This window comes from Hypanus sabinus, chromosome 10, assembly GCF_030144855.1.
Source record: "Hypanus sabinus isolate sHypSab1 chromosome 10, sHypSab1.hap1, whole genome shotgun sequence".
Taxonomy (NCBI): Eukaryota; Metazoa; Chordata; class Chondrichthyes; order Myliobatiformes; family Dasyatidae; genus Hypanus; species Hypanus sabinus.
This window is the reverse complement of record NC_082715.1, coordinates 90,745,291-90,773,197: the sequence shown is the minus strand read 5'-3', so window position 1 is coordinate 90,773,197 and position 27,907 is coordinate 90,745,291. Positions and strand designations below refer to the sequence as shown.

Below are 27,907 nucleotides of genomic sequence, written 5' to 3'. Positions count from 1 at the left end.
AATTCTCTCTCAGCACCAATGCTTCCCCTCCTCCCTCCTCCCCAGTTCAACACATTGAGGAATGACACAGGCTACCACAGTCTACATCCTCTCCTTCCCCTGCGCCTACCATCCACACCTCCACATACCAAATCCTATTATTCTGTTCTTCGTCTCCCCCAGCCCCCACCTCCCACCATCTCCCCAGTCATCATGGGCCTTCACTATTGAGCAGCTGAGAAGGGCTCTGGGGAAACTCAGACATGGCAAAACATTGGGACCAGATGGTGTGAACCTCAAGTCCTGGAGGATGTGCTGAGCAGTTGTGTGGAGTTCTCCAGCGCATTTTCAAACTGAGTCTCAGCCTGGAAAGGGTCCCTAGTGTGTGGAAAACATAATGTGTGGTCCCAGTACCCAAGAAGGGCTGACCGAAAGTCCTGAATGACTGCTGTCCAGTAGCTCTGACCTCACAAGTCATGAAGATTTTAGAGACATTGGTCCAAGCTCACCTCCAACCTCTGGTCAGATCAGCCCTCGATACCCTGCAGTTTGCCTACCAGGAGCACATTGGGGTCGATGATGCTGTCATCTACCTGCTTACTTCCATTTGGATAAGCATGGCAGTTTTGTGAGGATCATGTTTTTTTTTCTCAAGTGCCTCCAATACTATACAATCACCTTTGCTGGGGAAAAAGCTCTGTTCAATGCAGGCTGGCTCTTCCATCGTATCATAAGACCATAAGACATAGGACCAGAATTAGGCCATCTGGCCCATCAAGTCTTCTCCTCCATTCAATCATGGCTGATACTTTTTTTTTCTCCTCCTCAATCCCAGTTCCCGGCCTTCTCTCCATAACATTTGATGCCATAGGATTTTATCTTGCTAAACATCCTCATGTGCAACACCTTATCACGGGCTTTCTGAAAATCCAAGTAAATTACATCCACTGCCTTCTCTTTGTCCACCCTGCTTAACAGATTTGTCCGACAAAAGTTCCCTTCACAGAAACCATGTTGATTTTGACTCATTTTATCAGGAGCCTCCAAGTACCCCGAAACTTCATCTTTAATAATAGGCTCCAACACTTCCCCAACCACTAAGGTTAGGCTAACTGGCCTATTATTTCCTTTCTTTTGCCTTCCTCCCTTCTTAAAGAGTGGAGTGACATTTGCAATTTTCCAGTCCTCCAGGACCATGCCAGAATTAAGTCAGTCTTGAAAGATCATGACCAATGCATCTTCAGCAACCTCTCTCAGGACTCTGGGATGTAGTCCATCTGGTCAAGGTGACTTTTTCCTTTGTAATAGCAATGAAACTCATGCCTGCTGCCTGACTCCTAAGACTATAAGACCATAAGGCGTAGGAGCAGAATTGGTCTTTTTGACCCCTCAAGATTGCTTCGCCGTTCAATCATGGCTGATCCTTTTTTCCCCAAGAACTATCCTGGTCAGTTGCACTTGCTGTTGTTTACATTAAATTCTATCTGCTATCTTTCCAGCTGATGCAGATCCCCATGTTAACCATGATAGGCTTTTCGCTGTCCACTACATCTCCAAACTTGGTGTCATCTGCAAAGCTGCTGATCCAGTTAACTACATTATCATCCAGCTGATTAGACCATAAGACCATAAGATATAGGAGCAGAATTAGGCCACTTTATCCTGGATAATGGAATACCTGACTGGCAGACCACAGTTTGTGCGGCTTCAGAGCTGTGTGTCAGATATAGCTATAATGAACACTGGGGCCTACTTTGCATCCCTTCTTGTAAACCTTATATACCTTGGTCTTTAGATACAACACTGAGTAATGTCATCTGCAAAAGTTCTCTGATGACTCAAGAATAGTCTAGGGGTATAAAGGGAGGTCAGGAGGATTTTGTCGAATGGTGCAAGCTGTATCAGTTCTAACTCTACATCAGTCAGACAAAGGAGATGATAATGGACTTTAGGAAGACTAAGCCTGCATTGCTCCCTGCTACTATTGATGGTGAGGACCTGCAAGTACTTGGGGGTGCACCTGGATGACAGACTTTATTTGAGCATCAGCACATTGGCTGTGTACAAGATGGGCCAGAGATGCCTCTACTTCCTGAGGAGACTGAGGTCCTTTGGAGTATGCAGGCCTCTCCTTCATATATTCTACCAGTCTGTTGTCACCAGTACAATCATCTACGTACTGGTGTGCTGGGGCAATGGTATCAACATGGGTGATGCCAACAGGCTCAATAAACTGATTAGACAGGCTAGCTGTATTATAGAAATCAAACTGGACACACTGGAGGCTGGGGTAGAACAAAGGACCCTACAGAAAACCCTGGCAATACTCTGCACGCCACCTTGGCTGAACAGAGGAACTCTTTCTATAATAGACTAAGACAACTGCGCTGCTCCAAAGAATGCTATATGAGGCAATTCTTACCCTCGGCCATAAGGCTCTATAATGAGTCAACCTATAGCCAGGGGAGTGATGAACCCCTCTTGTTAGACTGTTTAGGTAACTTATTTTTATTTATTCTTTTTGCTTCTCTTCTAATGTTGTATCTCTGTGAACTTGAAATGCTGCGATTTCTTTTGGGATCAATAAGCTATCTGTCTATCTACCTACCAGTATTATAATTCCCCGTGTTGACCCATGCCCTGAGCTCATCTGCCTTTCCTATCATGTTTCTTGCATTGAAGTATATGCAGCTAAGGACATTAGTCACACCATGCACAATCTTTTGGATCTTGACTTTGTCTGAGGTCTTAACAACATGTTTTCACTATTGTTCCACTATCTGTTCTGGCACACTGGTTCCTACCTCCCTGCAACTCCACCATGCAGCACTAGCAAACCTTCCTGCTAGGATATTAGTTCCCATCCAGTTCAGGTACAAACTGCCTGTTCTGTATAGATTCCTCCTTCCGTAGAAGAGAGCCCAATGATCCAAAATTCTTATGGCCTCTCTTTACGCCACCTCCTTAGCCACATGTTAAACTGTATAATCTTCCTGGTTCTGGCTTCACTAGCATGTGGCACAGGTAGCAATCCTGAAATCACAACTCTGGAAGTCCTGCCCTTTAGTTTAGCACCTAGCTCCCTGAAGTCCTTTGCAGAACCTCTTGACGTATGTCATTTGTACCTACTTGGACCTCTGGCTGTTTACCCTCCCACTTAAGAATGTTGAGGACTCGATCCAAGATGTCAGAATCAGAATCCGAATCAGGTTTTTTTTTACCATGGCATGTGTCATGAAATTTGATCCTAGTACTGGGGAGGGGGGCAATCTGGGATTCTAATTCTTGGCCACAGAACCTCCTTTCTGTTTCCCTAACTAATTAATCCTCCGTCACCACAACTCTCCTCTTCTCCCCCTTCCCTTTTGAGACTCACTGCCAGAGACCTGACCACTGTGACTTTCCTCTGCTAAGTCATTCATCTCCAACAGTATCCAAAGTGGTATACCTGTTATCAAGAAGGATGGCCACAGGGGTGTTCTGCACTGGCTGTTTACCCCTTTCCCTTTCCTGACTGTTATCCAGTTTCCTGTGTCCTATCTATCACCCCTTCAACCACCCAAGTGAACCAGAGTTCATCCTTAACGCGAAGTGTTAGAAACTGTAGCTGGATGCACTTGTTGCAGGTGAAATTGTCAGAGACACTGGAGATCTCCTTCCACTATCCTGCCTGGCATCTCTACTGTTCTAACTGAGCAATAGTAAAGAAGAAAGCACAATAAACTGTTGGAGGAGGCAGGTGGTGGAGGTGGAGAAACTGCCCTCCAGCTTTTTTGCCTTTTCTAACAGTAGCTTCTCCATGCTGAAGCTTTGAAGAGCTAAAACCTCAAAATCTCCATTCTAGCTTGCCCCCTGCTTTACTTTAATTTGTTCTTGCCAATCGATCTCGCACGCTGATTGCTGCTCCTCAAAGCTCCAACCTTCCATGAGTTGTTGCCTTTTCTACTCAGTCAGTGAACCTGAGTGAACTATGTCTTCTCAGGCTTCTGATCTCTCTGATTAGGTGCTGCTCAGTGCTGATCTCCTTGCGGCTTTTTCAGTTGCATTTTGTCAGTTTCCCTATCCTCTAACATCCATTAATCTTTGCTGTATTATATCCCGTCTCTTTTGCTTTTCTACTGGATTTTTATTTCCCTTGTCAGTCACAGTTCTCTCATCTTCCCTATAGAATACTTATTCATGTTTGGGAGGTATCTATCCTGCGCTTTCCATATTGCCCCCAGAAACTCCAGCAATTGCTGTTCTGCTGTTATCCCTGCTAGTGTCCCCTTCCCATCAACTCCTCTCTGATGCCTCTGTAATTCCCTTTACTGTATTGTATTATTAATACATTTGACTTCATCTTCTCTCTGTCAAAGTTCTGCGATCTTTATGGTCACAGCCTCTAAAGAGTTCCTTTAGCTTAAGATCCCTAATCAAATCAGGTTCATTACAAAACACCCATTCCAGAATTGTCTTTTCTCGAGTGGGCTCAATCACAAGTGCTCTAGAAAGCCATCTCAAAGGCATTCTACAAATTCCCTCTCTTGGAATCCAACACCAACCTGATTTTCCCACTCTACCTGCGTATTGAAATCCCCCATCACTATCATAACATTGTTTTATTTATGTGCCTTTTCTGCCTCCTGTTTTAATTTGCATCCTATATCCTCATTTGGAGGTGTGTATATATATATATTTATACATACATACATACATACACATACACACACACACACACACACACACACACACACACACACACACACACACACACACACACACACGCACGCACACGTGCACACACACACACACACACACACACAGAGTAACTTCCACTTGGGTTTTTTCATTCTTGTAGTTCTTTAACTTTCCCCACAAGGATTCTACGGCTTCCATTACTATGTCAGTTCTTTCTAAGGATTTTATTTCAATTTTTACCAACAGAGCCACCCCACCCCCCTCTTCTTACCGGTCTGTCCTTTTGATACAATCTATATCCTTGGATGTTAAGCTCCCAACTATGATCTTATTTCAGCACAGCTCAGTGATGCACACAGCATCATATCTGCCAATCTCTAAATGTGATACATGGTCATCTATCTAATTCTGTATACTGCATACATTGAAGTATAACACCATCAGTCCTGTATTCATCACTCTTTTCAATTTTGCCCTGTTTTACACTTCAACTTATCCCATTGACCTTTAGTTTGCCTTCTCATCTGTCTGTCCTTCTTCACTGTCTCACTACAGACTGTATCAACTGTCCCATCCTCAGCCCTATCATTACAGTTCCCTTCCTCCTGCCAAGTAAGTTTAAACTCTCCCCAACCACTCTAGCAAACCTGCCTGCAAGGAAATTGGTCTGCTTCAGGTTCAGGTGTAACTTATCCTTCTTTTAACATCATACCTTCCCCAGAAGAGATTCCAGTGACTAAGGAGTCAGAAGCCCTGTCCCCTGCACCAATTCCCCAGCCACACATTCATCTGCCTTATCATCCTTTTCCTACCCTCACTAGCGCATGGCACGGTCAGCAATCCAGAAATTACAGCCCTGGAGATCCTACAATTCAGCTTTCTATCCAGCTCCCTATATTATGTCTTCAGGACTTCCTCCTTCTTCCTGTCTGTCATTGGTACCAGTATATACCATGACTTCTGGCTACTCACCCTCCCACTTTAGAATGCCGTGAACCTGATCTGAGACATCCTTGACCTTGGCACTTGGGAGGCAGAATACCATCTGAGTTTCTTTATCTCATCCACAGAATCCCCTGTTTACTCTTCCAACTATAGAATTCCCTGTTTCTGCAGTATTTCTCTTCTCCCCCTTCCCTCTGAGCCATAGAGCCAGACTCATTACTTCTCTGCGGCTTCTACCTGGTAGGTCATTCCCCCCCCCCCCACCCCCGAGCAGCAGTCAAGGCCATGCCATTCAGTTGATTGCATGCACTGTACAAAAGCACAGATTACACTGAGAAGAAGGCTCAGTTATTTATGAAAGTTTAGTGATTGATCAACTATAATGCAAAAGCTCAGTGACTAATATAATGTTGTATAAATACATACTGGAAGGATGGTACAGGAGCCTCAGGACTACCAGCACCAGCCTCAGGACCAGTTATTGCCCCTCAATCTTCAGGCTCTTGAACCAAAGGGGATATAACTTCACTCAACTTCACTTGCCTCGTCATTGAAATGTTCCCACAACCTATGGACTCCCTTTCATGAACTCTTCATCTCATGTTCTCAATGATTTTGCTTATTTATTATTATTATTTATTTCTATTTGTATTTGTACAATTTGTTGTTTTTTGCACACTGGTTAAATACTTAGTTGGTGCAGTCTTTCATCAATTCTATTATGTTTAAGAGTCTTACTGCATATCACACAAGAAAATGAATCTCAGGGTTGTATACAGCAACAGATATGTATTTTGATATTAAATTTACTTTGAACTTTGAAATCCAGGGAAAAATATACAAAATTCTGGAAGTACTCTAAATCAGGCCATATCTTTGAATAGGAATAACCAGTAATCAAAATTGTCAAAGTAAAATTTGTTATCACCAAAAACTACAGTGATTCTGTTTTTCTTGCATGCATTTTCAGGAAAATAAAGAAAAACAATAGTATTTACTAAAAACTATACATAAATAAAGACTGGTGAACAACCAATCTGCAAAAGAATGCAATTGCTCAAATAACAAAAAAAATACTGAGAGCATGGGTTGTAGAGTCCTTGAAAATAAGTCTATAGGTTGTGAAGTCAGTTCAACTTTGAGAGAGTGATATTATCTATACCAATTCAGGAACATGGTGGTTTTAGAGTAATAACTGTTCCTGAACCTGGTTGAATGGGGCCTGAAGCTCCCTGTAGCTCCTGCCCAATGCTTGTAGCAAGAAGAGAGTATGGTCTGGATGTTGGGAACCTTGATGCTGCTACAAGACAGCAAATTTCATGACATGTGCCAATGATAATAAACCTGATTCAGATTCGGATGGATTTTGTTTTTTTGTGGCAGCGCTCCTCATAAATGTGCTCAATAGTGGGAGGTCTCTGCCTGTGATGCACTGGGCTTCATCCACAACTTTTTGTAGACTTTTCCATTCTTGGGCATTGGTATTTTCATACCAGGCCATGATCCAACCTGTCAGGATACTCTCCACTCTGTATTTGACAAAGTTTTAGCTGACATGCCAAATCTACGTAGTAGAGGCACAGTCGTGTCTTCTTTGTTATCGCACTTATGAGCTGGTCACAGGAAGGATCCTCTAATATGATAAGACCATCAAGTCTGCTCTGCCATTCCATTATGGCTAATCCTAGATCCCACTCAACCCCATACACCTGCCTTTGATACCCTGACCGATCAGGAAACGATCAACTTAAATATAACTACAGAGTTGGCCTCCATCGCAGTCTGTGGCAGAGCATTCCACAGATTCAGTACTCTCTGGCTAAGGAACTTCCTCCTTACCTCTGTTCTAAAAAGTTCCTCCTCAATTTTGAGGCTGTGCACTCTAGTTCTGGATACCCCCACCATAGGAGACATCCTCTCCACATCCACCCTATCTAGTCCTTTCAACATTTGGTAGGTTTCAAAGAGATCCCTCCGCATTCTTCTGAATTCCAGTGAGTAGAGGCCCAAAGCTGCCTAATGCTTCTCATACACTAAATTCTTTATTTCCGGAATCATCCTGTAAACCTATGGACTTTCTCCAATGACGACACAACCTTACTGAGATATGGGCCTAAAACTATTGACAATACTCCAGGTAACGCCAAGGAATTGTAAGTTACTGACCCTTTCCACCTTCGATCCTCTAATGAGAACTAGCTCATGAATCTCTGGCTTCTTCCTCCTGTAGTCAACAATCAGCTCTTTGGTTTTGCAGATGTTGGGTGAGAAGTTGTTGTTGTAGTTCCATTTTTCAATTTCTCTCCTCTATGCCAATTTGTCACCACCTTTGATTCAGCCAACAACAGTGCCTCTACTCGGTAGTTTTGGCATGTCAGCAAACTATGTCATTAACAAAATTAAATATGGCATTGGAGCCATACAATCATAGGTATAAAGTCAGTTATGAGGACAAGACTGGAGAGGCTGGTGTCTCTTTTTCTGGGAGCAGACGGGGTAAGTGAGGACATAATTGAGATATATAACATTATGAGAAATAAGGACAGGCATCATAGATCTAAGTGACAGAGATCTAAACTAAATGTTAAATGATTTAGAGGGGGTCTGAGAGGGGCTATTTTCATCAGGTGATGATGAATACTTGGAATGCACTCTCAGAGGGAGAGGTGGAAGCAGAGTTGCTAACAGCATTTCTTAAGTGTCCAGATGAGTGTTTAAATCAACTAGTCTGTGAACCAAGTGCTGGAAAATGAGATTGATAGGGATGGGTGCCCACTAGTTGGCATGGATGTGTTGGGCCAAATGATCTTTCTTTATGACTGCATGACTATGCAGTTCCATTGTCTCCTCCGTGCTTTTGTATTCAATATCTTGAAGGAAAGATTTTTGAATCATGTGCACACATGACCGCTACAGTTAATGACCTCTGGATGTATGTGTCAAGATATCTTTGTTCCAATATATTGCCAGCTGACCTTTCAATTCACATATATTAAACTGAAAAGTGTGCTGTTAAGAGTGAGAATGCTTGATATGAAGAGCCAGTAATAAACAGCACAATGAAGACAATTATCTGTTTAGATGAAGCAAGTTCCTGTGATTTTGAACAGGATCTATCACATCAAACTTTTCCGTTAAACCGTTTCTTGGTGCTACAGTAAAACCATCACGTGCCCACTCATCTCACCCTTTACTCTCACCTCTTTCTACTGGCTATCTTCCCTCTACACCATCAGTCATAGTGCAGGGTCTTGATCCGAAACATCTACTATCTCTTTGCCTGCTGCATGATCTGCTGGGTTCCTCCAGCAATTTGATTTTGTTGCAGTTTCTTGTCTGTCTACTAAACCAGCAAGAGTTCTGTCTACATCTCCACTGACCAAATAGTAAATAGTATAATAAATAGTTAAATAAGTAGTGCAAAAATAAAAATACAGTACTGACGAAGTGTCCCTGGGTTCAGTGTCTATTCAGAAATCAGATGGTAGAGGGGAAGAAGCTGTTTTTGAATCATTGAGTTTGTGCATTCAGGCTCCTGTATCAGCTACTTGATGACTGCAATGAGAACAGGGCTGGATGAGAACTGGGTGGAGGGAGTCCTTAATGATGGATGCTGCCTTTCTAAAGCATCGCTCCTTGAGGGCATCCTGGATATTATGGAGGCTAGTGCCCATGATGGAGCTGATTAAGTTTACAACTCTCTGCAGCTTATTTTGATCCTGTGCAGAAGCCCCTCCCCCATACCAGACAGTGATGCAGCCAGTTAGAATGCTCTCCAGGGTACCTCTGTAGAAATGTGTGTGTGTCTTTTGTGGCATACCAAATCTCCTTAAAGTCCTAATGAAATATAGCCATTGTTGTGCTGCCTTTGTAGCTGCATCAATATTTTGTGCCCAGGATAGATCCCCAGAGATATTGACACCCATGAATTTGAAATTGCTCATTCTTTCGGCTTCTGATCCCTCTATGAAGACTGGTATTTGTTCACTGGCCTTGCCCATTCTGGAGTCCACAATCAGTTATTTGGTCTTACTGGTACTAGTGTAAGGTTGTTGCTGCAACACCACTCAACTAGCTGATATATCTCTTTCCTGTACACCCTCTTGTCACCATTCGAAATTCTTTCAACAATAGTTATGTCATCTGCAAATTTATAGATGCCATTTGAACTTTGCCTAGCCACACAGTCATGGGTGTAAAGAGAGTAGAGCAGTAGGTTAAGCACACACCCCTGAGGTGCGCCAGTGTTGATTGTCAGCGAGGTGGAGATGTTATTTCCAATCTGCACAGATTGTGGTCTTCCAGTTAGGAAGTCGAGGATCCAGTTGCAGAGGGAGGTACAGAGGCCCAGGTTTAGGAGTTTTTCAATCAGAACTGTAGGAATTATTATATTAAACATTGAGCTGTAGTCAATAAACAGTACCCTGACATAGGTATTTGAATTGTCCAGATGATCTAAGGCCACATAAAGAGCCAATGAGTTCGCATCCACTGTAGATCTATTGTGGTGATAGGCAAATTTTAATGGGTCCAGGTCCTTGCTAAGATAAGAGTTGATTCTAGCCATAATCAACCTTTCAAAGCACTTCATCACCATGGATGTGAGTGCTACTGGATGATAGTCATTAATGTAGCTCACCCTGCTCTTCTTGGGTTCTGGTATGATATTGCCCTTTGGAAGCAGATAGGAAATTCCAATTGTAGCAATGAAAGATTGAAAATGTCTTTGAACATTGGACAGGTGGTTGGCAAAGATTTTCAGAGCAGTACTAGGTATTCCATTGAGTCCTGTCGCTTTACGAGGGTTCACCCTTTTGAAAGACAGTCTGACATCAAACTCTGAGACAGAGATCACAGGGTCACTGGGTGCTGAGGGAACTTCTAATAATTATCATCCATGTACTTCAATTAATGACATCATACTCGCTAGAGGAGGAAGAAGGAAAAACAAGGCATGAAGTTTACTCAAGCTTCAAGGGAATCCATTTTCCCTTCTCCCCATATTTAAATGATCATTTCTGGGGTGACTTTTCATTTGATATTCTGCTTTAATATGTACAAATTTCATACAAAGGAGATAGAAGTATTAAATCACCAGAACTGTACATGATGACATGGATTTAGCTAACCAAGAGTCCAGAATAACTTAGTCAGCATGAAAAATAGAGTCGTAGAGTAATACATGGAAATAAGCTCTTCAGCCCACTGAGTCTATGCTGACCGTAGGGCACACCCTTCCAGTCCCAATTTCCAGACCGTGTCCCTCTAATCCCAGCCCCTGCATGCACCTATCCCAGTGTTTGTTAAATGATACTGTGGTCAGAGTAACACTATTACAGGGTCAGCTGTAAGATAGGGGTTCAATTCTCATCACTGTCCATAAGGAGTTTGTACATTCTCTCCGTAACTTTGTGGGTTTCCTCCAGGAGCTTTAGTTTCTTCCCACATTTCAAAAACATACAGTTAGGGTAGGCGAGTTGTAGGCAAGCTATGTTGGCACTGGAAGCTATGTTGACACTTGTGGGCTGCCCTGCACAATACTTGCTGATTTGATATGATGTCAAACGATGCATTTCACTGTCTTTTTCTATGTACACGTGACAAAAAACTATAAACTTTATCGTTATTCACCAGAATATTGGCTGGAATGGAGGACTATAATAATAACAGCAATTGAATCAGCTGGGTTTATTCTTGCATGCAGTGTTGGAAGTTGATGTATGATCTTATAGAGGCTTATAAAATTATGAGGAGCATAATGAGGAGCACAGATGGATATTTGGAATCCTTTTCCCAGGGCAGAGGTGTCTAGAACTAAAGAGAAAAGTTTTAGGTGAGAAGGTATCTGAGGGGATAATTATTTGCAACAAACTTCCAGAAGAAGTGGTAGATGCCAAAACAAGTATGTTTAAAAAGGCAATTGGCAGGCACTTCTATAAAAAAAAAGCAGAGGGATAAGGGCCTGATGTGAGCAAGGATTGGCATAGGCAGGGAACATGGTTAGCATGGTTGAGAAAGATGAAACAGCCTGCTTCTTTTCAGTATGTTTCCATGATACATCTGAAAGTCTCTGATGTTTCTTGTTGAACGTTGAAACATGTAGGGTTCCGAAGGCAGAGAGTTCACATTGAAAATGGGATGGTTATATTGGCTGTAATTTTAGACTAAAAGAATTGTGCTGTTTTCCCAGAGAGAATTTCTTCAAAACTGTCATGCAGTGACAGTTATGTTTCACCAAATAACCCAAACTGCATTAATTCTTTGCCTAAAACCTTTATATTTTGCTTAACCTTTTATATTATGCTTATATTTTCATTTCCCTCCCCAGGCGATTTAGATTACTATTGGCTGGATCCCGTTACGTGGCATGGCAGTGAGACCTCGTCAATCTGCTCGGTAAGTTTGTGCCAGATTTTTATTTTTTTTTTAACATTAGTTTTACTAGTTTTTGTAGCTGTTCACTTGCAGTCACATTACAAGCATAATTGATATTATTTAAAGAATAATTGATAAGATAGATGACTTTCAATTATTTATCTCAATACAATTAAATGTCTTGATTCTAAAAGGCTACTAGTGTAGAAGGTTGTGGAAATTCAAGATGTTCCCTTGGCTATGGAACTTGGGTCGCCAGGTGAACTGGGACAAGTGCTACCTTTGGAGTACACTTGATAGAAAGTGGTAGGACTGCCAATGTTCTCTAACCACCACTGTCACAGTAAACATCCAACATTTGCTTAGCTGTGCATGTCCCTCAAAATCATCTACCTAAACAAACAGTCCAATGATCTACCTTATAACAGGTTACTCAAACATGTAAGACCTCAAAGAGACTGCAGGAAATGCAAACTAAAAAAAAGTGCAACATAGATACTAGAAATTCAAAGTGCAAAGTAAATTTACTATCAAAGTACGTACAGTAAGTCACCATAAACTACCCTGATATTCATTTTCTTGTAGGCATAGTAAATAAATCGAATGACCATAGTAGAATCAATGAAAGACCACACCAACAGAGGGAACAACTAGAGTGTAAAAGACAAGCTGTGCAAATACAAAAGGAAAAATAAAAATAGATAATAATAATAATAATAATAATAATAATAATAAATATTGAGAACATGGGATGAAGAATCCTCGAAAGTGAGTCCATATGTTGGGGGAACAGTTCAATGAAGGGTCAGGTGAAATTGAGTGAAGTTATCCCCTCTGATTCAGGAGCCTGCTGGTTGAGGGATAGTAACTGTTATTCTTATGATCTTATGTTTGGTAGGGCTGGTTATGATCTCCATCCCATGCTTCACTGTAGCAAATCCCTCAATACACAATCACTTAACTAGTTTCTCACCACTTTCAATAGCCCTGCCTTTTGGTATATTGAATTTTAACAGCTGGCCTCCTATTCAGTGAACCAGTTTATGCTGAGATAATTGAATTGGAGCTGAACTGAAAGACAGTGGATTTGGAATCATAGTAGGGACATACTACCTAGGAATTTTATTTATTTATTAATCTTGTGTTATATTTGTTGCTTATTTCACATTAGTGAAAAACGACGAGCCATCTTTCCCACTTCTCCATTATGAACTTCTAGTTCTTGTGTTTAACATGTCCTACGTGCCCATATTGGTTTTCAGTTATGCTCTAATCAAAATGGTTTTTCATTGACTTGAATAGATGTTAAATCCACTACCTGTCTCCAAATTGTGCAGATTGCACAAAAATGCACTTAATTGAGCTTTCTGGGAAGCACAGACTTTTCTCTTGTCACAAACTAATCTGTAACACACATTGTAAAAATCTGAACACAATTAATACTAGAACTAGAACTAATTAGAAGAAATAGTGTTCTGTTTCCTGGATTCCAATTTGCTTCTGTAATTTAATCCATGTTATCTAATTGACAGCATCCTGTTACATGGCAACCATCCAAAGAAGGCGATCGTCTCATAGGACGTATTATTTTGAATAAGAGAACAAGTATGCCCAAAGAATCTGGTGCTTTACTTGGGTTAAAAGTGAGTATGTTCAAATACCCTTTATACAGAGTTCAACCACAAAAAAAAATCAATGCATTCTGAGTCATGAGCACTGACCTATTTAGGGAAAGTTCATATTCCTTTATATGTGTACAGGGAAAAGTTTCATGTGAAAATTGGGAGTTGTTTTACTTACTGAATGCTTTTCATTACAATCTGATTAGAAGTAGATGGGAGTTGATGTCAAATGAGTTTGAGGCCCACATCTTTTGTTTCAACCTTGAAAGGATAGCAAAAGAAACAGCATGCAAATAAAAGGTGTGCACTGACTGAATAATTCAATTCAAACTGCATGGAAGGAAACATGCAGAGATGACTTAAGTCTTTTTTAAGTTGACTTGCTAAATAATTTTTCATAACCAAAAGATTGTTAAAAGTACCACTGATTCCTTCAGTGATGGATCTAAATTATCAAGCGATGACAAACTAACTAATTTGGCAAGAGATTTCATGCAAAACACAATGTCGTGTTTTATTTAGGAAGAGATTTTGCATTTCTATCACGAAATAGGGAAGCCTGAAGACTAGAAATAGAAATGTTAGTTGATTACAGTATTTTGTTTTCTTTCTGCTTTAACTTGGCATAAATTGGAAACAATTTAAAATCTCATTTACATCAGGTAGTGCTCAAACGAATTAATCCTGTAATGTCCGTTCACCCCCATAGGAGCAGAGATCTAAACATGACGTTGGTATAATTTGTCTACTCCATGACCCCACAAAATTTCTGTGATTGTTGGACAACGTTGTGAAGTTTCTCTTTAATCACAATTAGAAAATAATCAGCTTTTAGCTGAGTATTAATTTGTTAAATTTGCCATCCAGGTAGTTGGAGGAAAGTTAACAGAAAGTGGAAGACTTGGGGCCTTCATCACTAAAGTGAAAAAAGGCAGTTTAGCTGATGTTGTCGGCCACTTAAGAGCTGGTAAGTTAATATCAGGTACATTTCTATGGTTAGTGGATTGCTGCTATGTTGAGAGATGGTGGTACATAGTTATGGAGCCATTGAAACATAAATCAAACAATATAGAAACAATCCCTTCAGTCCATGCTGTCATTCAGTTTCATGTTAGTACAAATTCCATGAGCCAATAGTTGTAGATCTTGGCATTTCAAGTGCTCATCTAAATTCTTAACCATATAACAATTACAACAGACAATAGGTGCAGGAGTAGGCCATTCAGCCCTTCGAGCCAGCTCTGCCATTCAATGTGATCATGGCTGATCATCCACAATCAGTACCCCTTTCCTGCCTTCTCCCCATATCCCTTGACTCCGCTATCTTTAAGAGCTCTATCTAACTCTTTCTTGAAAGCATCCAGAGAATTGGCCGCCACTGCCTTCTGAGGCAGAGCAATCCATGGATCCACAATTCTCTGGGTGAAAAAGTTTTTTCCTCAACATTCTAAATGGCCTACCCCTTATTCTTAAACTGTGGCCTCTGGTTCTGGACTCCCCCAACATCAGGAACATGTTTCCCGCGCAGAAACATGACAGCACGGAAACAGGCCGTCTCAGCCCTTTCAGTCCGTGCCAAACACTTACTCTCACCTAGTCCCACCTACCTGCACTCAGCCCATAACCCTCCATTCCTTTCCTGTCCATATATCAATCCAATTTTACTTTAAATGACAATATCCAACCTGCCTCTACCACTTCTACTGGAAACTCGTTCCACACAGCTACCACTCTCTGAGTAAAGAAGTTCCCCCTCGTATTACCCCTAAACTTTTGCCCCCTAACTTTCAACTCATGTCCTCTTGTTTGAATCTCTCCTACTCTCAATGGAAAAAGCCTATCCACATCAACTCTATCTAACCCCCACATAATTTTAAATACCTCTATCAAGTCCCCCCTCAACCTTCTACGCTCCAAAGAATAAAGACCTAACTTGTTCAACCTTTCTCTGTAACTTGGGTGCTGAAAGCCAGGTAACATTCTAGTACTCTCTCTATACTCTTCTCTGTACTCTCTCTATTTTGTTGACATCTTTCCTATAATTCAGTGACCAGAACTGTATACAATACTCTTAAATATTGTGAAAGTTCCTCAGGCAGTGCATGACAGATACCAGCCTCCCTCCAGGTGAAAAAAATCTTACTCGGATCCCCTCTGGACTTTTTACAACTTATTCTAAATCTATACTCTACAACTGCAGATAGTCTGCTAAAGCAAAAGGTTTCTCACCTGTTGCTGCCATTCATCATTTTGCATACCTCTATCAAGTGTCCCCTTTAACCACCTTTGCTATAAGGAAAACAAAATCAGTCTACAAAAAGCTCCATCCCAAGCAACAATATTAGAGACAGCTGTTGTTTTGTTAAAGACCCAGCGTCACAATAAAAGTGATGGTACTCCATGTCCAAATGAACGAATGATCAATAATGATACTCTGCTCCAGATCAGTTCAGAATACCCCCCACTGCACTGAGAATGTAATGATGAGAGTGGGCATGTGGAAATCCAAAGCAAAAGGAATTAAAATGGGATCACTGCAAATTGGCAAAATAAGAACTCAAAAAGCAATAAAAATTGAAAAGGAAGCTCAAAATGAAATGGCAGAGGTATCACAAAAGGGAAGTTGAATGAACCCAAGAGGCATTTAAGATTTACTTGGAGTGTTTGCACATATTGTTAATGCCTAATAACATTACAGCCAATGAAGCTGAACAAAATTCAGTGATGCAGAAATGGAAATAAGGAGCATTGGTGGTTGCAACATCTATATGACACAAGCAAACTAATTGGGCCCCCAGAGTATGATTGAACATTCCATTTGTTAGAAAGCTAAAAGCACACTTCAGTTCAGATACTTGAGTTAAAAGTTTAATATTCATAATCAAATGCCAGAGAAAGCAGTTATGAATTGCCTCATGAGGGATTTAACAAGTAGGTAAAATTTTTGGCACATTCTTGAATAGAGCAAATGGGAACATGTCAGTGTGATGAGAGAAAACAGGCCAAACTGTTTAACAGCCAAAATCTTTCTTTGAAAAGGCAATTAAAATTGTACTTTCAATGGCATTGGCAGCTCAGGATGTTGACAGTATTCTGAGGTAATAAGAGTGGTACCTGCCATGTTTTGTCCATCAGGCCCTGGATACTAGAGTGGCTTTAGGGTGAAGCCAGCTACTTGTGCAAACCTTTAAAGGCCAGAAAATAACAGAGTACATAATACAAAAGGCAGGAGTTCCTGAAGTCAGGGAAACCACACAGCTTCCATCTTACTGTGAAAAGCAGCCTCCTATCGGAAATGTAAAATTGAAAACCTGATACCATTAGCAGTTGCAGAAGTAACACAATATTGCCAACATAGAGAGCTATAGACCATGGTTTCCTTGGAGGAAGCAGTAGAGCAAGCAAATAGTCCCATCAGGAACAAACATGGAGTTCGTCTGAATAATAATTTATTTGAGGAATGCATATTGAAATCGTCACTGGTGATCTACGAACAGCTCACAAAACTACAAGCTTATTCTACTAAATGTACTTCTGCTGGACCATGATTACTGCAATCTGCGGCCTGTAATTTCCATGTGGAAGGTGTGCTTTTGAACCACCTGAATAATCTAGCATTTTTGCAGTCTCCTGAAAGATTCAACAAGCTGAACCCTCAAGAATGCACTTGCTTCCATTGTTGGAACAGACAGGGCCAGATTGAAGCATTAGGGCCTGGGCACAAGAATGGAAAAAGAAACCAATGTTCAACCAATTTAAGAGAGGAACCAGATTAAAAAGATTAAGGTGTCAAGCTCAGTTCACTTCTCCGTGTCAGCCAAGATCTGCCATCTGAACCTGTCCTGTCTGTTTGGATTTGACTCATCTCCCTCTCTTCTCGTTACTTTTGTCAGGTGGGAATTGCAGGAGTCTTGGCCACTAATTCAGAACTAGTTGGTGCCCTGTGGCTATTGGACTCTTGGACTGGTTCCATTCACCTCAGTGCTGAACTGGCTTCATGGTTGTGGACTCACTTTGTAATTCACTCTGTGCATTATTTGTTTACATGATTTGTTCATTTTTTTCGCACATTGCATGTTTGTTGGGCTTTGTTGTGCGTGTGTGTGTGTGTTTTTTTGTGGAGTCTATTGTTTTTCTTTGTTTTGTGGCTGCCTGTAAGATGATGAACCTCAGAATTATATATTGCATACATATTTTGAAAATAAATTTACTTGAAACTTAGAAATTATATAAAAGGCTCCACATGTTCATGAGTATGGAGAGTGGAAAAATCCTTGAGCAGGATGCAATTTAATGCCCAGATTACTGTTAAATTACCTTGCTTTAAGATTACTTGCTAAGTTTAAATGGAGCAGAGCAAATTAAGGAGCTTCAGATGAAGGAAACCCTTTAAGAGGCAGTGATCATAATATGATAGAATCCACTGCAGGGGTTGTAATGGGGGGGGGGGGGGAAGACAAAAAAATGGTGGACAAACTCAATGATTATTTTCATCAGTCTTCATTGTGGAAGACACCAGCAATATTCCAGAAATTAAAGGGTATCATGAGGCAGAAGTGAATTGCTATTAATAAGGAGAAAGCGCTTGGGAAATTGAAAGGTCAAAAAGTAGGTAAGTCACTTGGAGCAGATGGACAATACACCAGGGCTCTGAATAAAGTAGCTGAAGAGATTCTGGAGGCCTTACTGTAATCTTCCAAGAATCACCAGAATCTGGAAAAGTTCTAGAGGGCTGGCAAATTGCAAATGTCACACCATTCTTTAAATTGGGAAGCAGGCAAAAGACAGGAAATTATAGACCAGTTAGGCTTCAGTCAGTGGGAAAATGTTAGAGTTCATTATTAAGGATGAGGCTTTGGGGTACTTGGAGGTACATGATAAAATAGACTGAAGTCAGCATGATTTCCCTAAGGGAAAATTTTACCTGTCAAATCTGTTGGAATTATTTGAGGAAACAACCAGCCGGATGGACAATGGAGAGTCAGTGAATGTTGTTTACTTGTATTTTCAAATGGCCTTTGGCAAGGTGCCACATGTGAGGTTGTTAAAAAAAATACAAGCCCATGGTATTACAGGAAAGATACTAGCATGGAAAGAAGATTGGCTGACTGACAAGAAACAAAGAGTGGAAATAAAGGGCCTTTTCTGTTGGCAGCTGGTAACTAATAATGTTCTACAGAGATTAGTTTTGGAACCGCCTCTTTTCAAATTATATGTCAATGATTTGGATGAAGAAATTGATGACTTTGTGGCCAGGTTTACAGACAATGTGAAGATAGGTAGAAGTGCAGGTAGTGTCGAGGAAACTGGGAGTCTGCAGGAGTACCTAGGCAGATTAGAATACAGGCAAAGAAGTGGCAGATGGAATGTAGTGTAGGGAAGTGTATAGTTGTGCACTTTGGTTGAAGGAAACAGGATGAAAATTCAGAAATCAGAATTGCAAAGGGACTTAGATTCCTCATGTAGGATCCCTAAAAGTTAGCCTGCAGGTTTATTCAGTGCTAAGGAAGGCAAATGCAACCTTAGCATTTATTTTGAGAGGACTAAAATGTAAAAGCAAGGATATGATGCTGTGGCCAAGCCATTGCTCAGACTGCACTTGAGAGTACTGTGAGCAGTTTAGGGCCCCTTATCTAAGAAAGGATGTGCTGCCATTAGAGGTTCACGATAATCATCTCAGAAATAAAAGGGTTTTGATGACTCTGGGTCTGTACTTGCTGGAGTTTAGAAGAATAGTGGGGGGGGGGATCTCATTGAAACCTATTGAATATTGAAAGGCTTTGCTGAAGTGGACATGGAGAAGGTGTTTCTTTTTGTGAGGTAGTCTTGGACCAGAGGGCACGACCTCAGAATACAAGGATGATACTTTAGAACAAAACCTTTCCACCATCTGTAAGACACAAACTGTAAGTGTGATGGAATTCTCTCCAATTCCCTTGATGAGTACGCCAATAAATCTCAAGCTCAACATATTCGGGACCAGGTAGCTAACTGTCCTAAGTATTCATTCTCTCCACTGTAACTATTGTGCATGCCTTCTACAAATTTCACTGCACTTATTCCCCTTGATTACTACAATAGCACTTTCCAAATGGTCTTGGAGTATGGATTAAAGGACAAGAGTTCAAATCTCTGCCAACAAGGCACAAGGCTTTAAGGCATGTGAGAACACCACCCCTTATAAGTTCCCATCTGTGTCATGCTGACCCTGACTTATTGCCAGGGCAACATTATTACTGTGTCTAATTCCTGCTGCATCCAATCAAACTTGCAGAGAATCTTCACCAGAAGAATTACAATATCTCAAGAAGGTAACGCACTATATCTCAGTGAAATTGGGAAATTTTAATCATTCTTAAAAAATGATTATTTGAAAAATGGCATTTGGATTCTTTCTCACCATTGCATTGCCTCCACTGTTTTTCCCTTTCCACTGTTTTGCAAGACCTGCTTCCTCCCAATTTTTTAGTTCATTCTTCTGTCACCAATTACACGTTCATTTCTCTGATATCTTTCTGTGCAACATATGGGGTGGAGAAACCAAACTGCATAGCAGAAGTAAGAGAAATAAAAGGGTTTTGATGGCTCGGGGTCTGTACTTGCTGGAGTTTAGAAGAATTGGGGGAGGGGGGAATCTTAGATGGAAATAAATATTGATTGCCATGGACGGGTCTTGTTTTATCAATCTAGAAAGCATATCGGCAGCTTCCAGAAACCTTTGATCAAAGTTTTCATCCAAAGAAGTAGGTAGTGTTTCACTTGGAGGTCGGTGTTGAGCTGGCAGTGCCGTTGCTGACTCCTCAGTCTGTGGCTTTTGTACTTCTAGGGTGGCTCAGCAGCAAATAGTATCCCGGCAACATTCAGCTCAAGTCTGCCTCAGGATTCCATTCTTGTAGCTTGAGTGGACAGCTCAAGAAAGTTACATGATAAAAAGCATTTTCCTTTCCCAGGCTCATATTGATGAAAACCACTGATTTTAAATTTAAACATACGGTACATCTTAACTGTGTCCATTGACAACAGTTATTTCCTTGCTCTCATTCCCACCACTCTGTTTCCCCTTCCTCCTACTTCTTAACCTTTCTCTCTTCTCTCCCTCCTTCTTTCTTTCTTCTCCTTATTTTCTCTGTCCTCCCCTCCCTCCCACACTGATCTCTATACTCACTCCCTGTTTTGCTCTCACTAAAATTTCTCATTTGTTTTTGACTATGTATTTAATAATGATATTTCTATTCTTTGAATGTTCTTTTCCCAATGTCAATATAGAAGGCAGCTTTGGATGCTTCCATAGGTACACAATAAAATCGCAGTATTCACAAGCTGTTTGATATCTGTTCTAAAGTATATTTGTTTCAACTTACTACGTTTAATGGCATTCTCAGAAAAATGTGAATGCAGTTCTTCCATCTCAGTATTTTACCATGGGAAAATGTATACTATAGTTTTTGGAATGATGTAATAATGTTGAAACTTACTTTTCTCTTTGAGGTGATGAGGTTCTTGAATGGAATGGAAAACCATTGCCAGGAGCTACAAATGAAGAGGTTTACAATATCATTTTGGAATCAAAATCAGAACTTCAGGTTGAAATAGTTGTTTCAAGGCCAATTGGGTAAGAATTTATTCTTTTAGTTTTGCTTGTGAAAGGGATATTTTAAAAAGTACATAGGTCTTGTGTTGGGAAAGTAAAAATGATGAAAGCCACATGGACGTCTGGTATCCAATACCAACACTGATAACAATTGCAGAATGAAAAGGATTGCACTTCTCATTAGGCAACTCAGCACAGTTTACCTAGAGAATTGTTGACAATTTGAGGTTTTGGATCTTACAACACTTGTTCCAGTCCTCCAATATAGCCCACGCACTAAGTGGTTTGGGATTCTACAGTGGAAAAATATAAACAGAACTTCTGCAAACCCTGCATATCTTGGAAACTTGGGTATCTATTTAACCAGGCATTATTGGTCATATTCAGGGAACCTAGAGTAATTTCTAGGGTATTCTTTCAGCCATGTTTCAATTTTTTTTTCTGGAATTTGGATCCTCTTGCATTCAAGACCAACATATCGTTCTTTCTGCCTGCTGTGTATGAGTGTTTGATAAATATTGACAGGTTTGGAAAAGCTCAAGACAAAATGTGAAAATGCAGAAGTAAAATAAAGCTGCATTTAATGGATTCAGCCCAAGTACATTCTGATCAAAGAATGACAGATAACATTATCTGAGGTACATCAGGGAGACACCATCAAAAAGGAACAGATTCAGCACCTTCACACAGCAGGGGAAGCTCAAGTGTTCAAAGCTTAATCTCTATGGATAGCTAACGATGGCTAGGAAAGGAGATGATGACAAATATTAGTTTCATGAAACTGTGGTCAAGCCAGTTACAAACTAAAGATAAGAAAATTGAAGAAGAAAATAAAATGGACAGAAAATGTACTGGAGTATTTTGTAGGTAACGTCAAAGAAAACCAAAAGTCTTTTATAAATATTTAGAGAGCAAAAGGAAAGGCAAAAGAAATGTGGCCTTTTAAGGACTAAATAATCAATTTTCTGGAGTAGCTAATGTGGGGAAGATAATAAATCAGTACAGGGAACTCAGGCATTATGGGGTGGTTGCATTTCTAGAAAACCATACATATTGTGATTTTCTGTCATAAGAAACCCTATTTCCCATTAATGTGTCTACATGATATTTTCCTCTCAACACTAATGATGAGGACTGCAGCTGCTGTTCATGGCAGAGAAGAAATTGACAAAGCAACCTCTTAAATACCCCATAACTGTGTTTGGAGACTCAAACAACTTCAGATGCTTATCACCTTCCAGACTTCAATTTGAATGGAGACTTTTAAACACATATCAAGTATAGCCCAGATAGTTATGTTATATATTTCACAATAATTAACCATGGTTGTTTAGGTTTAAAACTTGCACTTAATCTTGCTGGCCCTGATTCAGGTACTTTGAGGATAAATAATATGGAAAACTCTTTTTAAAAAACACACTGTTAGAAAGCAAAATTGGAATCAGGTTTATTATCATAGACATTGGTCATAAAATTTATTGTTTGGCAGCAGCATTACAGTGCAGTACATAAAGAAATTACTATATGTTACAATAATAAATATAAAATATTAAGTAGTGCAAAAGAGATCAATATAGTGAGGTAGTGTTCATGGGTGCATGGAACATTCAAAAATCTGACAGTAGAGGGGAAGAAGTTATTCTGTAAACTATGAGTGTGTCTTAAGGCTCCTGTACCTCCTAAATGATGGTAGTAATGAAAGAGGGTACATCCTGGATCCTTAATGATAGATGCTGGCTTCATGAGTATGTCCTCGATGATGCCCATGATGAAACTGGTTGAATTTACAACACTTTGCAGCTTTTTCTGATCCTGTGCAGATGGTGATGCAACCAGTCAAAATGCTCTCCATGATAAATCTGCAGAAATTGGGTAGAATCTTTGGTGACTCACCAAATCTCCTCAAACTCCTAATGAAATATACTAGTATGCCTTCTTTGTAATTGCATCAATACACTGGGCCCAACTATAGAGATGTTGACACCCCAGAACTTGTGCTAAGAAAACCCACCACATTACCTGCATGTGTCAAGAACTGTAATTTGGAAAACATAAAAAATAATAAAGTTTTTTGTTTCTGTTTTATAACTATAACCATCTAAGTTTTTACACTGTCTTGACTGACTCTAACTTAATCTTCCCTCAGAACTTGCAGCATTCTGGTCACTAATATCTTAGACAATAGACAATAGGTGCAGAAGTAGACCATTCGGCCCCTCGAGTCTGCACCGCCATTCTGAGATCATGGCTGATCATTCACTATCAATACCCAGTCCCTGCCTTGTCCCCATATCCCTTGATTCCCCTATCCATCAGATATCTATCTAGCTCCTTCTTGAAAGCATCCAGAGAATTGACCTCCACCGTCTTCCGAGGCAGTGCATTCCACACCTCCACAACTCTCTGGGAGAAGAAGCTCTTCCTCAACTCTGTTTTAAATAACTGACCTCTTATTCTCAATCCATGCCCTCTGGTACTGGACTCTCCCAACATCTGGAACATATTTCCTGCCTCAATCCTATCAAATCCTTTAATTATCTTAAACGTTTCAATCAGATCCCCTCTCAATCTCCTCAATTTCAGCGTGTACAAGCCCAATCTCTCCAATCTCTCTGCGTAAGACAGCCCTGGCATCCCAGGAATCAAGCTAGTGAATCTACGCTGCACTTCCTCAATTGCCAGAATGTCCTTCCTTAAACCTGGAGAACAAAACTGTACACAATATTCCAGGTGTGGTCTCACCAGGGCCCTGTACAAATGCAAAAGGACATCCTTGCTTTTGTACTCAATTCCCCTTGTAACAAAGGCAACATTCCATTTGCCCTCTTCACTGCCTGTTGCACTTGCTCATTCACCTTCATTGACTGGTGAACTAGGACTCCTAGGTCTCTTTGCATTTCTCCCTTACCTAACTCTACACCATTCAGACAATACTCTGCCCTCTTGTTCCTGCTTCCAAAGTGGATAACTTCACATTTATTCACAATGAATGACATCTGCCAAGTATCTGCCCACTCACTCAGCCTATCCAAGTCTCTCTGTATTCTCCTAACGTCCTCTTCGCATGTCACACTGCCACCCAGCTTAGTATCGTCAGCAAACTTGCTGATATAGTTTTCAATGCCCTCATCTAAATCATTGACATAAATCGTAAAGAGCTGTGGTCCCAATACAGAGCCCTGTGGTACCCCACTAGTCACCTCCAGCCAGTCCGAGAAACACCCATTCACTGCTACCCTTTGCTTTCTATCTGCCAACCAGTTTTCTATCTATGTTGAAACCCTGCCCCCAATGCCATGAGCTCTGATTTTACTCACCAATCTCCTATGTGGCACCTTATCGAATGCCTTCTGAAAATCTAGGTACACAACATCCACTGGCTTACCCTCGTCTAACATCCTTGTTACACCCTCAAAAAACTCCAACAGATTAGTCAAGCATGATTTGCCCTTGGTAAATCCATGCTGGCTCGGCCTAATCCTATTTCTGCCATCAAGATGTGCCACGATTTTGTCCTTAATAATGGACTCAAGCATCTTCCCCACGACTGACGTTAGGCTAACAGGGCGATAGTTCTCCGTTTTCTCCTTCCCTCCCTTCTTGAAAAGTGGGATAACATTAGCCACTCTCCAATCTTCAGGAACTGATCCTGAATCTAAGGAACATTGGAAAATGATTAGTACCAATGCATCCGCAATTTCCTGAGCCACCTCTTTTAGAACCCTCGGATGCAGACCATCTGGATCCGGGGATTTATTAGCCTTCAGTCCTACCAGTCTACTCATCACAGTTTCTTTCCTGATGTCAATCTGAATCAATTCCTCTGATATCTTATGATCCTGGCCCATCCATACATCTGGGAGATTGCTTGTGTCCTCCCTGGTGAAGACAGATCTAAAGTACGCATTAAATTCTGTTGCCATTTCCCTGTTTCCCATAACAATTTCTCCCAATTCATTCTTCAAGGGGCCAACATTGTTCTTAACTATCTTCTTTCTCTTCACATAGCTAAAAAAGCTTTTGCTATCCCCTTTTATATTCCTGGCTAGACTGAGCTCATACCTGATTTTTTCTCTCCGTATTGCTTTTTTAGTTAAGATCTGCTGTTCCTTAAAACTTTCCCAATCATCTGTATTCCCACTCATCTTAGCCCTGTCATACTTCTTTTTCTTTAATGCTATACAATCTCTGACTTCCTTTGTCAACCACTGTGGCCCCTTCCCCCTCTTTGAATCCTTCCTTCTCATTGGAATGAACTGCTTTTGCATCTTTTGTATTATGCCCAAGAATATCTGCCACTGCTGATCCACTGTCTTTCCTGCCAGGGCATCCGCCCATTTAACTTTGGCCAGCTCTTCCCTCATGGCTCCGTAGTCTCCTTTATTTAATTGCAACACTGACACCTCTGATCTGCCCTTATCCCTCTCAAATTGTAGATAAAAACTTATCATGTTATGATCACTACTTCCTAATGGCTCCTTTACTTCAAGATCACTTATCAATCCCTGTTCATTACACATCACCAAGTCCAAAATAGCCTCGTTCCTGGTTGGCTCAAGCACAAGCTGTTCCAAAAATACATCCCTTAGACACTCCACAAACTCCCTATCCTGGGGTCCAGCACCTACCTGATTCTCCCAGTCCACCTGCATGTTGAAATCTCCCATAACGACTGCATGACCTTTAGCACATGCCAATGTTAACTCCCTAATCAACGTACCCAATATCCACGCTACTGTTTGGGGGCCTGTACACAACACCCATTAGGGTCTTTTTACCTTTACTGTTCCTCAGCTCAATCCACACAGACTGTACTTCCCCTGTTCCCAAGTCACCTCTTGCTAAGGACTGAATCTCATTCCTCACCAACAGGGCCACCCCACCCCCTCTTCTCATATTTCTGTCTCTACGATAGCACGTATACCCTGGTACACTCAATCCCCAGGCCTGATCCCCTTGCAGCCATGTCTCCGTTATCCCAACAATATCGTAGTTCCCCATTTTCATCTGAGCTTCAAGCTCATCTGTCTTATTTCTGACACTACGCGCATTCAAGTATAGAATTCTTAGCCCATTCCTCCTCTCTTTGCTTAAAACACTGTCTACTGTACCTAACCCAGCTCCTTGAACTTCCATCGGGCTAATTGCACCCTGAATTTTGATGACCTTCTCAAGATCACCCAAACCTTCTACACATTTAACCCCATGCTCCTTCTGACCAACCCTCTGGATCTGGATCCCTGCCCCCTGCACATCTAGTTTAAACCCCCCCGAGCAGCACTGGCAAACACTCCTGCAAGAATGTTAGTACCCCTCCGGTTCAGATGTAGACCGTCCCTTCGAAACAGATCCCAATGTCCCTGGAACAAAGACCAATTATCCAAAAACCTGAACCCTTCCTTCCTGCACCATGCTGTCAGCCTCGTATTAATGTGCATAATCATTCTATTCTTCACCTCACTCGCACGTAGCACAGGTAGCAATCCCGAGATTGTCACCCTGGAGGTCCTGCCTTTCAGTTTCACTCCTAACTCCCTGAACTCTCTAAGCAGGACCCCTTCACTCACCTTACCTACATCGTTGGTCCCTACATGGACCACTACATCATGCCCTCGTTCTCAAGAATAGCCTGCACCCGATCTGAGATGTCCCAGACTCTGGCACCGGGGAGGCAACATACCATCCGAGACTCCCGATCTGCCCCACAAAATCTCCTATCTGCCCCCCTAACTATAGAATCCCCTAAAACTATCGCTCTCTTCACTTCCCTCCTCCCCTTTCTAGTTGAGGGTTCAACCTCTGTGCCAGAGGCAGGACCACTACAACTCATTCCTGGTAGGTCATCCCCATCAACAGTATCCAGTACGGTATACTTATTGTTAATGGGAATGGCCGCAGGGGTGCTCTGCTCTCTCTGCCTGCTCACCCTGCCTCTCTGGACCATCACCTATCTGCCTACTTCTTGGTTTTTTGGTGTGACTACCTCCTGATAACTCCTATCTATCTCTGCCTCTGCCTCCCATATGATCCGTAGTTCATCCAGCTCCAGCTCCAACTCCCTAACTCGGTCTGATAGGAGCTGCAGCTGGACGCACCTCTTGCAGGTGTGGTCATCAGGGACAACTGTGTTGACCCTGACTTCCTACATACTGCATACGGAGCACACCACTGCTCTGACTGTCTCCCCCATACCTGAACTGAATTAATAGAATAAGTCTAAAAAGCACCTAGCGACCTTACCTTCTTCCCCTCAGCGAGCAATCACACAGGCTTACCGAAGTCCCCTTACGCCGAAGCCCACTTAGCCAAAGCCCAGGACTCTGCTTCCACGGACTCCGCTGCCCGCTCGACACTGCCCTTTCAGTTTCTTTCAAACTGCTGATAAGGATAATGATGTTGTGTTTTGGCAAGCTGACATTTGCCTCAGAGAGCTCCCAGACACTTCCTCATACCTTTTTCTGGAGTATGGCCTCATCACTGAACAGTGGCCACTGTTTTATTCATTTGTCACATCTTCATTTCACACACCTCAGTTCATTGTCCTTCAGCCACACTTCTGCCTCCTCCTTGAGGAGGTAGATTGCAGCACCATCAAGGCTTATTCCTTCCTCCCTTGTCTCTATTCTTTTTCTCCTTATTCATTTTGTCCTACCTATATAAAAGATTATCATCTGAAATGCTAATTCTTTTCCTGGTGTTTTTTGATATGCTGTGT

General features: G+C 41.3%; 1 protein-coding gene across 12 annotated transcripts in view; it reads left to right on the top strand.

The window, feature by feature from the left end:
* Window positions 1-27,907, top strand: part of LOC132400854 (regulating synaptic membrane exocytosis protein 1-like) — a 554,853-nt gene that overhangs the window by 294,499 nt on the left and 232,447 nt on the right. For all 12 annotated transcript variants that reach the window (XM_059982306.1, XM_059982314.1, XM_059982312.1 and 9 more), the window contains 4 exons: window positions 11,933-12,000; window positions 13,512-13,622; window positions 14,469-14,568; window positions 21,090-21,213. In XM_059982306.1, coding sequence (XP_059838289.1) covers window positions 11,933-12,000; window positions 13,512-13,622; window positions 14,469-14,568; window positions 21,090-21,213 — 403 coding nt within the window. The remainder of the gene's footprint in view (window positions 1-11,932; window positions 12,001-13,511; window positions 13,623-14,468; window positions 14,569-21,089; window positions 21,214-27,907) is intronic.